An 18,506-nucleotide genomic window follows, 5' to 3' on the forward strand; every position below is an offset into this window, starting at 1 on the left:
TTTTAAATCTGTCTAATAAAGTCTAAATGACACCACTAAATGCCCTAAAAAGTCTTAATGTAATACAAATTTAATAGAAACAGTATAATGAACATTTAGAGCTGTAAAGAAGAGTGAATTTAATCGACAGTCTTGTTGTGAACAACAAATATAAAATAATTTGGTGCATGTTGTCAAGTTTGTTTGTGATAAATCTTGATGGTAAATTTGACATTTCACTTTTAATGTTCATCTTGTTTAGTGTCACTTTCAGCATAAGACAACATGCCCACAAACCTTCTGATATATATTGCCAAAAAAAAAAAAAAAAAAACCTGACAAGAGCTTTCTCAAAATCACAAGCTCCAATCTGATTGGCTGGCTTATAGCAATTTCAGGGAATACAGGTGCACAGGTTTTCATCAGTCCACCTGGAAACAAAGTCATATTTACATTGTAGGGGCTGCTACAATGAGTACTTCCAAGAACTACTGCCAAAGTTTGTGAGGTTTATGGCTTTTAATCTTTGAAAGATAATGAGTTTTGTCTGACACACTTACTGTAGTAGCTAGGTTGGTCAGATGGCCCATTCTTGTCTAAGTAGGCAGTTCTTGGCTAGAGTAGAGTGCAACAGTCCCCATCCACTTTTTCAGCCACCTTGGTCATGGAAATATTTATCCCATCATTTTTTTTTCCTTAGAGATTAGCTAAAATCATTAAAGAGTTCTAAGCATAAATCATACAACCAGCTCCGAAGTGAAACACATTACAAAATTTGATTGGAAGCAAAAAGTATTTGAAAATCAGACAAAAAGCACAAGACTGATACTTAATGTCTTTAATAAGGGAATGAACTATGATCCCATGAAGCATGAAGCAAATTAATCGAATTAAACACAAAAGAAAAGTATAAAATTATTAATTTAATTTAGAATCAGTATATTTAAAGCATATTACAAAATACTGAAATATATACAAATACATAAGTAGTTTGAGAGTGTAGGAGGGCCTACTCAATTACACCATTCACTGTGCTCCATGGAAATGGGCAACAGCTGCAGAGCTCTTTTGGTGCACTTTGTTGACCGTGATTCTCTGATTGGTGGATCTTTTCTCTGCTGGATAATGGGAAGTGTAGTTCCTAACCACCAATTCGGCTTTTAAACACGATTTTAAAAAAAATAAGGTTAAAAATAATGTGGATTGATGACTTCATACCATTGATTAATAACCTCAGAGCTCACTGTAGGTGTTTCTTTTTTTCTTTTTTTTTCTCTCCCCTTTTTCTCCCCAATTTGGAATGCCCAATTCCCAATGCGCTCTAAGTCCTTGTGGTGGCGTAGTGACTCACCTCAATCCGGGTGGCGGAGGACGAATCTCAGTTGCCTCCACGTCAATCCGCGCATCTTATCACGTGCCCCACTGAGAGTGAACCACATTATAGCGACCACGAGGAGGTTACCCCATGTGACTCTACCCTCCCTAGCAACTGGGGCAATTTGGTTGTTTAGGAGACCTGACTGGAGTCAACTGTAGGTCTTTCTTTAAAGGTTCATAATTTATTGTACATTATCTATTCCCCAATGGAAAAAAAATCATGGGATATTTACTTCTGGAACCATGCTGTTGCACTCTATAAGCTGCAATGCAGACTATCTGTCCTTTGACTTTTAGTATTCTCAGAACTCTCAGTCAGAACATCCTGTACTGTACTCAAACACTGTACTATATACTGTACATGTACAGGCAGATGAACAAAAGACCCTGGTTTATCAGGACTAACATTAAGTCTTGAGTTGCTTAGCTCCCCAGTGACCTGAGCTTTTACAGTTAAGTCCTGTTCAGAAGAACAGTAATACTACACCACAAATTGATCTGGGTTTAAAATGCATGCTACAGTCATGTGACCTTCACAGGAAGCTGGGTTTTAATCCAGAGGATGTTGCTGCTGTCATAGCCACAAGATCTACTCAAGTGAATCAAGGAAGACGTTCAATACAGCATTTCACCTCATTATCACATTTAAAGTCCATGCAGAAACACACAGAATCAGACAGGATTGAGATCAGTATACTTAGATCATAATTAATGTTATTTGTAGCACTTATCAAAATACATATTGTTCCATTGCAGCTTTACAAAGAAACACACCTTAGATTTCCCTTTAAGAGCTGTTCTTGCTGCTGAGATGTGAATATGATTTACATAACACTGTAACTAAAGTGTTTTCCTTCTTTCAGATCCCTCTTTATAATTAATTTCTATCTGTGTTCAAAAAGAACACACTTGAACACAGACATAAAAATGGCTTAAATGAATGTAGCTTTATAAAGCATGGCTTTTTTGTTAACAATGGCAGATAAGAGGCCATTCAAAAACCCAATTAGAACTGCAGCAAAGTGCTTTTCAACAAAAGGCAAACTTATTTTGAATATTTGATATGTGCTCTTGTGAATGTAACCAAATTGCACATCTAGGCACACAAAGAGGGCCCATCAGTGACCAAAACCCATTTCCTTATCTCTCAGACACTTAGTTACACAAAGATTAAATGTGAGCCACTGCATACTGAGAGGGGAGCCTCAGAAGAGGCGGGAGAAGGAGGAAAAGAAAGAACTAAAAGTGGCTCACATTTAATGGGAGGTCAATACATCTGTGTTACTTTTTAATTGTTAATCTATGGACATATACAGTGGGGTTTAAAAGCCATTTTATGATCTCATGGGCTATGAAAGAGCTGGCATGGACTCCACTAGTTTGTGCAAAATTTGATGATCCATGTTATCCCAGCATGATTTGAGAATGTTCCAAAGGGCATCTTCTGTGCTTCTGTTGTGGAACATATGTTCTGGACCAGTGGTTTCCAACCCTGTTCCTGGAGGCCCCCCAACACTGCATATTTTGTATATCTCCCTTTTCTGACACATCCAATTCAGGTCTTGGGAGTCTCCACTAATGAGCTGATGAGTTGAATCAGGTGTGTTTGATTTGGGATATATAAAAAAATGTGTAGTGTTGGGGGGGCCTCCAGGAACAGGGTTTGGAACCACTGTTCTGGACTTTAGTCTTGTATGGACTCTTATTTTGAAATCTTGTTTTAGTAATTGGTCTTGTCTCTGTTCCTTGTTCCCCTCTGATTGTTCCCCAGGTGTTTCTTGTTAACCTTGTTAGTCCCTGTGTATATATTGCCCTCGTGTGCTATATAATTGTCAGTTCTTTTCCATGCTTGGTTGTAATGGTTTGGTTGTTCTGCTCTCCAATATTTAGCATTCCTCAGACTTCCAGTATTTATGCATTTCGTTTAAGTTTTCATTAAATAGTCTGCATTTAGATCCACCTTCTCTCGCCTTGATTCTCCACCTACATAATAGAAGAACTGACCTTCTGATGGATCTAGTGGCTTTTGAATTCCTGTCTCTTCGGCAAGAGTCTGACTCCAAAGAAGAGTATACAGAGCTTTTCTGTGCCCTGGTAAACCGTGTGAGCGAGTGACACTGAACTAAAAGACATTTTCCGTTTCGGCCTAAATGAGCTGATTAAGTCTTGTCTACCAGGAGGAAAATGTGAACTCTCTTCGGTTGAATACATCAACTACGCTTTAAGGTTTGCTTTCTCCTCCTACACAGTGGGGTGTGGCAGTAACCCCACTGCAGCAATCAAAACTCGCTCGACAGAATTGGTCTCAACTTCAGTGGTCCCAACCTCTGCGGTCCCAGATCCGGCCCTCTGATTCTCCAGTGCCAGGCCCTCTGAGTCCCCCAGCTGCTCTGACCTCTGAGTCTCATGTTGCCTTGCTCGCTGAGTCCGGAGTACCAAGCTGCTCAAACCTCTGAGTCCCCTGTTGCCTGGACCCTGTCAGCCTCTCACAGCCATCTGCAAGGTTCCCAGTGTTCTCCTGCTGTCTCGCCTGGTCCGCCCTAGTCTCCTGGCCATCCCCCCCTGGTGTCTTGGCTCTCCTCCTGATCCCCATGGTCTGCAGTTGCCTCTCCTGCTCCCCCGTGGTCTCCAGCATTCTTACCTGACCCCAGGTGGTCGCCAGCAGTCTTCCCTGATTCCTGTGGTCTCCATCTCGCCCACTGGCACCCTATCATCACCTGCCCTACCCTGCCTCACTCTTTGTGGTGTTTCTTTTTTTTTTTTTTTTTTTTTTTTTTTTTTTTTGGGCTTCAGTAGCCGCCCATTAAAGGGGGACTTTAGTCTTGTATGGACTCTTATTTGTGCTCTGTCTTTGTCAGTTCTTTTCTGTGCTTGGCTGTAATGGTTTGGTTGTTCTGCTCTCCCATGTTTTGCATTTCTAAGGCTTCCAGTATTGTTTTTGTTTCGTTTTAAGTTTTCATTTAGCCTGCATTAAGATCCACCTTCTCTCACCTTGATTCTCCACCTTCATTACAGATAGCTGTGCTTCTATTCTATTTTGGAATTTTGCATAAAAAAAAATGCTGGATGGAGACACCAAGATGTGAATACATTTTCCAAAATGTGCATAAAAAAAAAAAAAAACCCTAGAGTTAAATGCACTTGTATGAGGTGGATACTTTTTATTTTTTATTTTATTTTTTTTTATTTGGTAAGACATATGCATAACTAAAATGGAAGCGCATTATGTCATGTATCATGACTTTGCATCAACAAGTCATGAGACAAATTTGCTCAAATGTGAAAGATTTGCTTATAACTAGACTAACCAGTGGAACTCATAGCATCTCAAATGTTGCTCTGATCACTGGAAAACGATATAGAAAATGGGAACAAAATAAAGTTATTCCAGTTTGTGATTAGACGTGGTTACATGTAATTACAATTAAACATTAAATTCTGAAATTAAATTAGTAACTTGGCTAATGAAAGTAAGGAAATCTGACCTTTTGTACAAAGGTTAACATGGTCAATGTCACAAATGAGTGACCATGAAATGAACCACTTTTGAACCCCACTTCACATCATCTGGGCATATTTTTCCATTTCATTGTACCTTGAAGTTTTTCAGCATCTCATGGCGTGAGCATCACATTAAGACAATTAAACACCAGCTAATCTTCTAGTGTTGAGCGACATTACTGCTCCAGGTTGAAAATCACTGAGTTCAATGTTGACACAAATTGCCCTCTGCTGAAGCTTGTCGGATCACAAGGCACTGGCAAAAATTTGGCAATTAAAATAAAAATATGGCCCCCTTGTGACACACTTGCATAAACTTGTGACTGGATTTTGACTGGTGTGAAATGTCTTGAAGACAAGTCATGCAATTATTGTGATTTCATGATCCATTACTGCTGTCACTTCCAAGTACTGGGGTACTCGTGCCCATCCCTAGATACAACAAGCACTGATTCAATTACCCCATATTGAGAACTCTCACCCTCACTTCCTGATTCTCAATCTCTGTCACTTCATCTCATTCCTGCCCATGTCAAACGTGAAGAGTAAAGCTCAGTCTAGCTCAGCTCACTGCAACAGAAAGTGGCTGCATTCTGTTTCCACATCTGCATATAAACATGGTTAATAAGGGCAGCTTGTATAAACCACTCAATCACTGGACTGCATTCAGATTTATCTTTAAAATACAGTACAATTCATCAAGTGGATAATATGGCACAGGGTGATTTTGGAAAAACTAATCATGCTCACCACAACATAAAGAAGCAAGCCTGCATTTATGATGAGTAATCTAAAACCACAGGGGAAAATTTCCCTCAGTTCCGATTGTTTGTTTAGGTGATGGTGGCACTACTGTGACAATCAAGAGCTTTTATTTTGTCCCAAACCTACACTGAGACAAAACAGAGCTAAAATGGTGAAGTGTTTAAAGGGAGATGGGCTGATACCCATAGCTAATTAAGCACAACACAAAAGCCATAACCAGCCCCCAGATTGCTATTGTGAAACTAATCATAACTTGAAAATCCTCTTACTCTCATGCTGATGCAGATCTAGAATATGATCCAAAATGTACAAGAAACTACAGGCCCCTGGCTCCAGTACCCAAACACACACAAGCAGATTTTCAGGATTTAATTCTCCTTTTTCATATTTAACACAAATATAATCACTTTAAACACTTTTATCTGTTTACACATGTAATCCTTAGCCTTGTCCTCCATTGTTATCTTGTGCAGCCACTCCTGACATTGTTTACACATGTAATCCTTAGCATTGTCTTCCATTGTTATCTTGTGCAGCCACTCCTGACATACTGTATAGCCTATGGCTAATTGCACATATGCAGTCCAGGTTTACTCTACATAGATGGTCTGCTGTAGCAAAGTCACTTATACTGTAGGTTCACACAGGTTGTGTGAAGCACAGTGCCAAATTAGAGCTTTGCAGTGGACAATAGCTGAAAAGTAACAGTATATAACGGTATAATATTCTCTCACACATAAGAAACATTCAAAAGGAAGTCAATGGAATGACTTTGACAAAGTGGAATGAGGGCAGCAAGTCATTAGTAATGGTAGTGCACAGTGACACCTACTCTTACCAATAATTATGGCACTTGAGTGGCTGGCCTGTTGTCAGCTTCATTTTCATTCAATGACAACACACCAAGGGCCATTCCTTAACTATTTAAAACTGAACAACTACTAGGCTTGAATGCTTCCTGTAACTTGGCTCATTCTTCTAAACTAACACCTACTAACTAACCACCAAACATAGCTTCAGTCTACTTTTTGTAAGGAACTTTTTGGTGTAGCTAACTGTCACAACTTTTGGTCATGATGAAGAAGAGGTGAGAGGCAGTAGATCTATTTGCAGGCTTTAATGGAGGAGATGAAGAAGATACATAATAATGTGGAGTGCCATAAACAAAATCAACAAACTAACACAAGTCTAATATGGACGAGAACTGACAATGAATGAACATAACTGGAGGGTATAAATACACAAAAGGAACTAATGAGGGAATGGAAGACAGGTGAGGATAATCAGGAACAGCTGGTAGTGATGAGGGCAGTGCTCTATGGGAAATGGAGTCCAGGGGGAAACTTCAAAATAAGAGTCCATGGAAACAAGAGGGAGACAGAACGTGACATTACTACCCCCCCCCCCCCTTACAAGGCGATTCCTGGCACCTAAAGATGGAGAGGGGCAGAAGGAAACAGGTGACCAAAGGACAGGGGTGGAGTCAGGAGGTTGGGGGGGGGTCTCAGGGCTAGGACAGGAGGCCTGGAGGAGGCCACAGAGCAGGGACAGGAGGCCTCGGAGACTGAGTCATGAGAGGTGGACCCAGGGAAGGTGGAGCCGTGGGAGACTCTGGTGGTGGAGCCATGGAAGGCGGAGCAGTGGAAGACTCTGGGGGTGGAGCCGTGGAAGGCAGAGTTGTGGAGGTTAGAGCCATGGAAGGCAGAGCCGGGGAAGGTGGAGCTGTGAAAGGCTCGATGGGCAGAGCCATGGAAGGCGGAGCCTGGGAAGGCAGAATCATGAAAGGTGGAGCCGCGAGGGGCGGAACTGGGGATCCTAGTGCCCGGAGCGTAGCCAAAGGCTGGAAGAACCAGGGCGGAGCCGGAGGCTCGGAAGACCGAGGCAGCACCGAAGGCTCGGAGGACCGAAGCGGAGCTGGGGGAATCGGAGGACAGAGGCGGAGCCAATGGGGCTGAGGACCAAGGCGGAGCTGGAGGGAAGGAGGTCCCTTGTGGAGCCGAAGGCGGAGCCAGGTGGCCGACTGACCAAGGCGGAGCTGGAGGGACAAAGGACCCCAGTGACGCCGACAGGCCGACGGCCCACTGTGGAGTCGAGGGGACGTAGGGCCAAGGTGATGAAGAGGGATCGGAGGGCCAAGGTGGAGTCCAGGGTTCAGAGGGTGAAGGCGGAGTCGGAGGGTAGGCAGATCCCCTTGTCTGTGGAGTCACCGGGGCCGATGGTCAAGCCGGTGACTTGAGGGGAACCGGCTGATCAGAGGGAGGAGGAGCGGTGAATGTCTTAAGTGGCACCAGCGGAGGAAGGGATAGGGCACAGGATGGAACCAGGGTGTCCATTATGCTGGTTGGAACCAGCGGAGGGTGAAGGGTAGTCAGGGTGGGGATCAGGGTGGGAATAAAGTCCAGGTCTACCAACTTGGCGATAGCTGGGTCTGGGACAGATGGGGCTACAGGCTCTGGTTCTGGGATGGTCGAGGTTACAGGCTCTGGCTCTGGGACGGTCGAGGCTACAGGCTCTGGCTCTGGGACGGCCGAGGCTACAGGCTCTGGCTCTGGGACGGCCGAGGCTACAGGCTCTGGCTCTGGGACAGCCGAGGCTACAGGCTCTGGCTCTGGGACGGCCGAGGCTACAGGCTCTGGCTCTGGGACGGCCGAGGCTACAGGCTCTGGCACTGGGACGGCCGAGGCTACAGGCTCTGGCTCTGGGACGGCCGAGGCTACAGGCTCTGGCTCTGGGATGGCCGAGGCTACAGGCTCATTGACCGTGGCAGGCGTCGAGGAGGGAGCTGTGGAAGATGTCGAGGAGGGAGCCGTGGAAGGCGGGGGGGCCACCACTGTGGGAGGAGATTTAAAGTCCTCTTCCTCCACACCCACAGTGAAAGGTGAGCCGCTAATTTGGAAGGCCACTTCCACAAACTCGAGGAGCATCCAGTGAGGATCTACCAGAGGCATTAGCTCCTTTAGTGCACTACAGAGACCAGCCCTGAAGAAAACCACAAGAGAGTGGTCTCCATAGTGCACCAAATTTGCCAGCTGGAGAAACTCATGAACGTGATCCTCAACTGGACGATCCCCTTGCTCGAGGAGGAGGATTCTTACAGCTGACAGATCCATCTTTGTTGGTCAGTTCTTCTGTCACAATTTGTGGTCGAGATGATGAAGAAGGAGAGGCATGAGGCGGTGGGTCTATTTGCAGGCTTTAATGGAGGAGATGAAGAAGATATATAATAACGTGGAGTGCCATAAACAAAATCAACAAACTAACACAAGTCTAATACGGACGAGAACTGACAATGAATGAACATAACTGGAGGGTATAAATACACAAAGGAACTAATGAGGGAATGGAAGACAGGTGAGGATATTCCAGAACAGCTGGTAGTGATGAGGGCAGTGCTTTATAGGAAATGGAGTCCAGGGGGAAACTTCAAAATAAGAGTCCATGGAAACAAGAGGGAGACAGAACGTGACACTAACTACTTAAAAAAAAAAAAAAAAAAAAGAGTAGCTTCACTGTAGTTTAGCTACTTCACATTGTTAGTAGTTTTAAGCTTGGGAAGCTACAGTTTCAAAATAGCTTCCCCAAAACTGGTTCCGATAACCAACAAAATTGAGTTACCACATGCGGTTTAAAGGTGCACTAGTAAGTTTTTGCTAATTAAAAAAATTTACACAAAGACATGAATAGCATTTTTTTTATTTTTTATAAATACGTTGAAAATGATGTACACTAGAAGAAGACTCCAGTCATATCAGAAACCCAATAAAAGCTGTTTAATTTTAAATGGACCTGTTTGCCCCCTCATGGGCGCAGCCATGTTGACAGCACATGACACTGTGTCATGCAACTGACTGAGTTACTACCACTAATAATGACAAAATTAAGAACATTTTTACTTATATAGTGCTTTCAGTCAATGCTCAAAAATAAAAGTACAGGTTAACAAAACAAGCAAACCAAACAATAAAACAACAAACACGATTTACTTACTACAAACAACAACGGAGCTCAAGTCAACAGTACAGTCCAGAGAGATGATATGGTGAATCTTCAACAGGAGTGTGATTCACCAGACAGACCGAACAGAATTAGTGCAAGTGGAAAGATAAAATGCCCAAATAGAGGTCCCTTCTGGAGAGATGAAACAAACCGCTACTACCTGCAGTTCTAGTGGCGCGGATCATGGATAAACAGTGCGACATCAATCACCAAATGCGAGCACAAGGTGGACAGTCACTGTGCAGTGCGCAACAAACACAAAAATTAATTTGGATTGAATACAATGATATCCATGATAGGGATGTGTGCCTTACAAGACAGATAAAAACACAGACTAACATTAACAAAACAAAAGACAAACCATCCAAAAACCACAAGTACTACTGGGACTGATGGGACAATTAAGACACAGCTAAAATCTTACTGAGTGCACCTTTAACTGACAGGCAGTTGCTTTCAAATGCTCACTTGCGTATTTCCGCATGCTCTATGATAAGAGCTGGGACCCCGCAGTAATGCATCTGGACAATCAAATGCACATTTAGGTCAAAATCCCCATATTGGCTAGTACTAAGTAAACAGAACATCTGTTATGTCTTAAGACAATATCAACAGGTGAGATATTAAAGCCATTTTGTGTCAAAATTTATATTTGGCCTTGCAGTGTAACTGAAGCCTAACAAACCTGCTGCTGTCTGTTGTTTCAATAATATTGAAGGTGCTGTAAGTGATTTTAATAGTTCTAGAACTTCCGCCAGACTTAATCACAGAATAAGATGCGTCCTTCTTTCCACAAAACACATGCGCATACACTCCTGTAGCCTATTTTTTTTTCTCACTGTTTACAGAGACTAGAGCAGTTACAGAGACAAGTGTGATATTTCATGGCAACTATTTCAATGAAATCTTTCAGGGAACAGGAACATTTTCTGCATGTCATTTCATATATTTTTTTAATCACTTACAGCACCTTTAAAGAAACTATATTAACAAGAAAGATAGTTAATGTTAATTGTCAGTGTTTATTTTAATATTTCACTTTTTAAATACAGTAGAGAATGTGTTTGTGCATCATGAAATTTCACTGGTACTGGTATCAATTACTGAAACTCTGGTATCATGACAACCCTATTCTAAACTTACATCCATCAACTAACCAACAAACATATTGTTTTTCAACAGACTATCACAATCAGAGCGCCAAATATCAGTTTTGCCAGTACCGGAATTGTGTTTTACTGCCGTCGTGCTGTACTCATTTAAACGTCTCATGCCATGTTGCCATCTGCAGTGCTGCTCAAGCATATGGCCTCACAGTGCATAGTATTCAGCACCCACACAAGACTGTGAGGCCATCAGTACCATGGACAGATCCATGGCCTGAAAGTATCAGGACCATGGACAGCTCCTTAACTCAAGAGCCAGGCCTGAAGTTAGTGTGCTACAGGATCAGTTTGGCTAATCACAGACCTATTAATGGACCAATTAAAATGGCAGCATACAGCAGCTTGATTTTCCAAACAGCCACACTGGATCCTGCAGATCACTGAGGCCAATAGCAGACCTCCAAAATTGCTGTTGTGTTCATTTGTCTCCATAGCTTTTTCTGGATTTGTGCTCTTTCCATAGAGCCTATAAATTAACATGCTTTGTAGAAAAGAAGATTTGTAATGTCATTATCAAAATTGAGGTTCAGCAGACATAAGCCGAATGCTGGTATCTGGTTATAACCAGTTCATTTTGTTCCAATAAATTTTTTAATGAAACCAAAGGCCAAAGGGTTTATCACAGTACATTTTTGGAACTACACCACTTCATATTGCCAGAAAAAATTAAACATGTGCTTTGATTTTGAAAGAAACTGCTGCATCACACATTTCTATGCCTAATTGCCCGTTGTGGATGTTAAATTCTCTGAATGAACACCTTTTTAACAACTACGTACAGTATGTATAATTACTACATATACATGCATGGCTAGTCCAGATACAAGGTAAACATTATTAGACATAAAAAATTATTTTCTTAATTGTTTCCAAGTCTTCAATGAATTATTGTTAGATATGATGCATTAATACAGATTTGATGCTGCCAGGTTTTGACTCAGAAGCGGTGTTATGATTTCTATGCTGATAAATCCACCACACAGGAAAAAAAAAATGAATTGCTTATCTTCACTTATTTTGGTGAGGCAAGTGGCTTATTTTGGGCTTGTTATTCCAGACCAGGTTGCTTGTTTCACTTGTGAGATCTGGCAATACTGCAATTGGTATTTCACCCACCCCTTAGTACAGAGTACTGTCATTTTAAAAAGAACATTACTACCCGTTCTTTAATTTGGTTCTAACCGGTAACCTTATGGAAAGGAGGCTGCAGAACTTCTGAACCGGAATGAAAAAATACAGTTTTTGCTCAGAACGAACCGAAATGAAAAACATTTCATTTTTGTCCCTGATAAACATAAACGTGACCATTAGGTGTTTGGGCCCAGCTATCTGGAGTCCAGTAAAAAAAATTGCTTCCTCTCTCCAACTTTGCAACAATTTTAATCTTAAATCCAGAGGATTAGTGATGACCATGAGTTGAGAGTAAATGTGCTCTTATATCACAGAGGAAGCAGAGAGTCTCTCGCTCTGCTCTGTGCTAGAGTTTTATGCTAACATATACAGCAGAGCATTGCAGAGAAGGAGACAAAGTTATTTGAGGGGGACTATATTTACACAGGATGGACATACATTAGATACATTCAAAGAAAGAGTTCACCCAAAAAGCAACAACAGTTTATTAACTCATGCTATTTCACACTAATGTCTTTCCTTCTTTTGCGAAACACAGAAGGAGATGTTTTGAAGGATGTTCAAGCTGCTCTTTTCCTTACAATGAAAGCATATAAAGACCAGGAGCAATCAAGCTACAAACAGGACACAAAAATTCCATATAGCACCATAAGAAATGTTTGAGTTTATTAACACATTCCGTGTCGCGATGTAGGAACCAATGTAGGAACCAATAGCGTTACGTGTTACTGAAATCAAAACTTGCTCGACTCATATTGATGTTTCAAGCTTATATACACGCAAGTGTGAATATATATTTGAGAGCTACAACAGAGGGGATAATTTCAGCGAATAACAACTTACATTTCAGTCTGTTCTTCACAAAAAGCTATCGTATGGTATCAAAAGAATAGCACGAGAAAACATGTCATGGTGCATTTTTTTGTCCATTTTGGAGGTAGATGACTCCTGGTCACTGTATGCTTCTGTTGTGTGGAAAAGAGCAGCGTTCACACTCTTCAGAACATTTTTGTGTTCCACAGAAAGAAAGTAATACAGGTTTGTAACAACATTAGGATGAGTAAATAACCTATTTTTATTATTGTCGCTCTAGCAATCACATATATGAGTGCTTAAATTTATTTGCTGCATTGATGTACCATTACATCACTTCCTACCCCCATCCTTAGCACTTTTGACATATGCCTCACACCTCAAGCAACACAAATGTGAGTGTGTGAGAGAGAGAGAGAGTGTGAAAATATCAAAGGAAATGTAAAACAGAAGCTCTGAGGCATGAAGACACAGCAGCTAAACAGAGCTAATTTCTTTCCAGAGAGCCACTCGATCATCTTTAATTTACCCCCCACACATGCTAACTGCCCCCTAAACAGCCCCAAACACGGCATCACTGCGTTTACTGACTGCACACAATGCCAGCAATTACATATCTTACTCAAAACACTTCATCAGTGTTGCATGCAAATATTCACAGTGATATGCAAACCTTTTTTGCTAGTGATTTTTTTAATCTTTTTTTTTTATTTATTTTTTTATACAAAAGTCTGCAGTAACATGAGAGAAATTCTAATGAGGGATGAGGACCTGCCAGTCACACAGAAGAGACATAAACATATTACAGTACAGCCTAAAGTACCATTTAGTCCCTGATTAAATTCTAATGTTGTATAAAAAAGTTTGAAAGTGTGCTCTGAATAACTGTAAGGTGGTACATCCATTCCTGTAGCCGCCATATTGAGCATTGTGAGGCCTATATCAGAAAGCCGATTGGCTCTTTTAACTGTAAGGCGGGATTTGAGCCACCATATTTAGCATTATGGTTTCTCCTGTCCATATGTCAGCCTGGTCTCATGAAATTTACGTGAACATTGCAACGTTTTTGCAAAACTGAAATGACATTCTTCGTTCCAAGTTTGGCTGCAGTTTCAAGTTAAATGTCCAGCGGAGGGCATCAAAACCAAGCGAAATGAGGTTGTAATCAGACAAGGTTTATAAGGTGAATTTTAGATGGAGGTGGGTCTGTAATACAAGTGTTAAAATGTATAGTTTTTAAATCAATGCATTAAAGTAAAAGTGTTTTGCTATCATAACATAATGGGGGGGTGAGTAATAGAGTGAAAAATTAATTTTTATAAAGGCATAGTCAGCAATTTTACTCGTGATTTCTGTGACAATGAATAGAACGCACAGTTGTAGTGCCTCTAGTGTTCATTTCTGCAGGAAACTGCAGAGAAATGTAGAAAGCGGGACGTAAAAGTCAGTTTGCAAAAATGTACGTATATAGAGTAACGTTCATTCTATGAGAACAGGTTGCCATATGTATACAAGTGTGCCCTCTCATCCTCTTACAGTATGATGTCTCAGGAGTGGCTATATCTGGCTGGACTGTGGCGTTTTTCCCAGCTCTGTGCAGAAAATAATACTAAATAGTTTGTCTGGTTGTGTGTTCTTGTAGAAGAAACACTACTGATATTAGTGTATTAGTCACACAGGACCGCAAGGCATACAGTCACACACACACACACACACACACACACACACACACACACACACAAACACACACACACACACAACATGCAGCTGATAAACTGGCCTGTCAACACTCCAACTTGTGTGTGCTGAGCTGCTAGATTTAAGACCGGGCGCAACACAAATGCACAAACACACATATTTTCAAATTCACTTAGATTGCAACAGGGCCCTTGTGGTCTCATGTAGCTGATTAGGCACAGCTACATTTACAATCTGCCCTCACAATAGCCACAATAGCTCCCACCCACTGTCCGAAAACAAAATGGCATGGCATTAACATACATTTTAGTGTTCAGATCAAATTCGGATAGCAATCGATTTCATTAAAAGCCAGGTGTAAATACACTGTGGCATTTTCTATTTTGCGTTGCAACAAATTAAAAGAGAATTCAACTGAAGTGAGGTCACAGGTGCACGTACATTGTATCGACTATTTTACAATGGCTTTAAATGTGGCTCATCCTATCAGAAACTGGAGTCTGCACTATCAGTTTAGTAGTAACGTTTTATAGTTTTATATCAGAATCAGAAACAGAATGAGCTTTATTGCCAAGTATGCTTACACATACAAGAAATTTGTCTTGGTGACAGGAGCTTCCAGTGTGCAACAGTACAAAAACAATACAAAAACAGCAGCAAGACATAGATAATAATAAAAAATAAAAAATTGTTATACACATAAGTACATACACACACAGACACACACATACATACATACATACACACATACACATACGTAGTGCAATCTAATGATTTTAACTCCAGCTAGGGCTGCACAATTATGACGAAAATCACAATGGCAGATTATTTCCTTTGCTATTGTAACTGTGATTATTCATTTTGATTAATAGAATTTACATTAAAATACTTATTTTGTTTGGGGCAGCTGCATCCCATATTTTTTATGTGGGCTATGCATCAAAACAAGCTAAGAACTGTGTTCCTGAATTGCATTATTATTTTAGTTGCATGAAAAATAAAGTGTTATTCATATTTTGAATAAATTATACACAGTATAATTTAGATAGTGAGCATTACTGATATTTCTTGAGGCAAATTTAAACGCCTCTGATTTGCCTTTGCATTCATGCACACAACGGCTCAAAAAATATGTTTGTAAAGAGAAAATGTTGGTGCAATGGGAGTAATGGAATGCTGAAATTGGCAATTTTCACGATTATATAGTATAATTCCGACAGCTGTGACTGTAATCTCGATTATTTTTTCGGTTATTTGTGCATCTCTAACTCCAGCAATTCATAATGTGAAGGGTTTTTGCACTGGTGCCACACTTATTCATTTAGGATGAAATTTATTATATATTTTTTGTGTCAATCAAGTTATAAGATAAAAAATAAGATAAAATAACACAACTTTCTTCTGAAAAGTATTCAATTAATTAAATATTAAATTAAATGGATTAATCCAATAGGGAATAGGTATCTCCATATGGTAATTTAATATGTAAACAGTTTTTTTCCATTTAATTTCAGCAAAATACCTGTATGGTGAAATATGCTGTTACCAGTTACCACCATGATATAAAATTACTCATACCGTGAGGTTTTGGTCATACTGTGTCACACCATTGGGCTTACCCAATAAATGACCCAAACTTTAACAATCACAATCAGTTCAAGCTCTCTATAACTGTGAATCTAATACCAGAAAGAGCAATCTGACTCACTGCTGTTGATTTAATGGGAGTTTACTAAAGCTGTTGTCTATTACAGGAGTAAAACAGCATAGAGGCAGAGTAGATATCACACAGCCATGAGCCAGAGTTAATGTACTGCAACCAGTTTGGGGATTTGAGTGTCTGCTACCTAGGCAACGTAACCAAGGAGGCATGATGACACTGTGTCATAGCCAAAGGCAGGCAGAGACTAAAGATGCTCTGGGCTGAGCTTAATCTTTCAAAGATGATTCAGGTGCACTGTTCTCGGGCCAAGATCTGAAATTGACCATTATAAGCAACAAGGGGAAACTGATCTGAGATCGTAAACTCACCATTGACAGTGAGGTGAACCCAGCTGCCATTGTGAAAGGTGTGGTACTGTTGCTCCAGCATCAGAACCTTGCACTCGTACCAGCCCTGGTCCTCCGATCGAACCCTCTCAATGCGTAGAGATGACTTGCCATGCAAGCTGGCTCGGCCTGTGGTGTTCAAACACAAAACAAAAACAGATACACAAAACACATGAGAGAGATTGCAGCAAATGATTGTAGCTCTAATAGTAGTGAACACACCCAGCAATCACATTCATATTCATCATGTAAATTGCTAGAATATGTCAGTCTAAGAAATCAAAATAATCTTTTTATTAAAAAGTGCAACCAAATAAAACAATAATTATTGAATCACCCTCATATCGTTCCAGAACTGTATGTTGTTTTTCTGTGGAACACAAAAGTAGATTTTTTTCGTAGAATGTAACTCTTGCCATAAAACCACAGTTCACAGTGACCAGGAGCTGTCAAGTGGCAAAAATTACAAAAACACCAACTCTTAAAGCCATACAATAGCTTTGTGTGAAGAAACAGACCGGAAATATAAGTCACTATTCACTGATAATCTTGCCCTCCCCTGAAGCTCATGGATGAGTCACAAGGACTACTTTTAAGTGCTTTTATGTTGTTGTTGTTTTTTTTGGAGCTTTACAGACCCAGGTCACTCTGAAATTTAGCTGAATGTCAAGAGCTATGAAACGATTCTGTTTTTGCTTCTGTACCTTTCAGATTCTATTTGTAAATAAACTCTGGTATGATTGGCTAACCTCTTTGCATGTGAAATGAGTAACAAGTTGTTTAATACTAAATAGGCCATGATATGAAAACATGGGCAGTCATATGTTCATGTGCTGATTGTTCTGACATCTTGAACATGACAATATCTGAATGACCTATTTCTGCAACAAAAATCTACTAATGGTCCTGGACATTACATTTACATTTATGCGTTTGGCAGACGCTTACTTGACTTACAGTGATTTACAGTGCATTCAAGGTATATATTTCTTATCACTTTACATTGTGAATGTTTCAGTATGCCTTCATTGTAGATTTTATTTCAAAAGAGCAAAGAAAAATCCTGTTTTCCTTGATATATCCCCTTAAACACAACATTACGCAGTTATATTATTTAACATTTAAGTTCATGTTACAGCAAAGTCCTTTGGTGCAGCAAACAAAGGAGCCAGAGGCTCCATTTCACACTTAATTCCTTCAAGTAAATTAAATGCAAATGTTTATATTTACTCTTGAAATGATGCTCCACTCATGCATCACTCATGACTGTGTTGTTTTGGCCAGAGTAGCGTCATATCCAGGAGCCGTGAAGGCTGAAGTGAGAGCTGACACAGCCCACAGTGCTGCTGTGAGCAACATAGATAAACACATATCTTAACCGCGCCAGACAGGGTAAATCCATCATGACACTCTGTGTTATAGCTGGCTAGGTTGCCTGCAGGGCTGTGGCCCTTGCTGTCGTGGATGGGTTAGGATTAAAAAACAGCCCAAGACCTATGCCAGCCTTATGTTATACAAACTATTGCCTGCTTTTATCTATTATCTGGTTCATATGTGTAGATTTTCACTGTATTTTCATTATGGATGTGCAAATCTAAATGTTTTCTAAATGGACCTTTCGGTGGGTTGCCTGAAGTCGATAAAGTCGGCTAATCGATATTAAGGATGCTCTGTATAATTAGGCTGGTTTTGGGTTCACCTAATCTCAGGCGGATGCCTTTATTAGGGACGTTCACATAAAAAGCATTATTGTGTTCAAAACAGCAAGATAGAACAGCAACAGAATGGAATAGAATGCAGATTGGAACGTCTCAAGCCGCAATGATAAAAGTTACAATATTTTTAACTGACACACTATCTTAAAAAATGTAAAGCTTGTGGCAGGATGCTTAAAAAACAGCACGAGTTGCAACACAACTGTCAAAGATGCCTTCTGCCAAAGTATATGGCTGTAGTGGGGGTCATTTAAAGGGGATGAGTTGAAAGACAAAACTTTAAAGACAAACTAATGCCTAAAGCTTGCATGCTGTC

The 18,506-nt window shown here is 40.6% G+C and overlaps 1 protein-coding gene across 1 annotated transcript in view; it reads right to left on the reverse strand.

Annotated features, from left to right (window-relative positions):
• Nucleotides 1-18,506, reverse strand: part of LOC127430621 (protein turtle homolog B-like) — a 188,803-nt gene that overhangs the window by 101,923 nt on the left and 68,374 nt on the right. The window contains exon 3 of the mRNA XM_051680512.1: nucleotides 16,458-16,604. Within this exon, the coding sequence (XP_051536472.1) occupies nucleotides 16,458-16,604 (147 nt within the window). The remainder of the gene's footprint in view (nucleotides 1-16,457; nucleotides 16,605-18,506) is intronic.

Source organism: Myxocyprinus asiaticus, chromosome 40, assembly GCF_019703515.2.
Source record: "Myxocyprinus asiaticus isolate MX2 ecotype Aquarium Trade chromosome 40, UBuf_Myxa_2, whole genome shotgun sequence".
Classification (NCBI taxonomy): Eukaryota; Metazoa; Chordata; class Actinopteri; order Cypriniformes; family Catostomidae; genus Myxocyprinus; species Myxocyprinus asiaticus.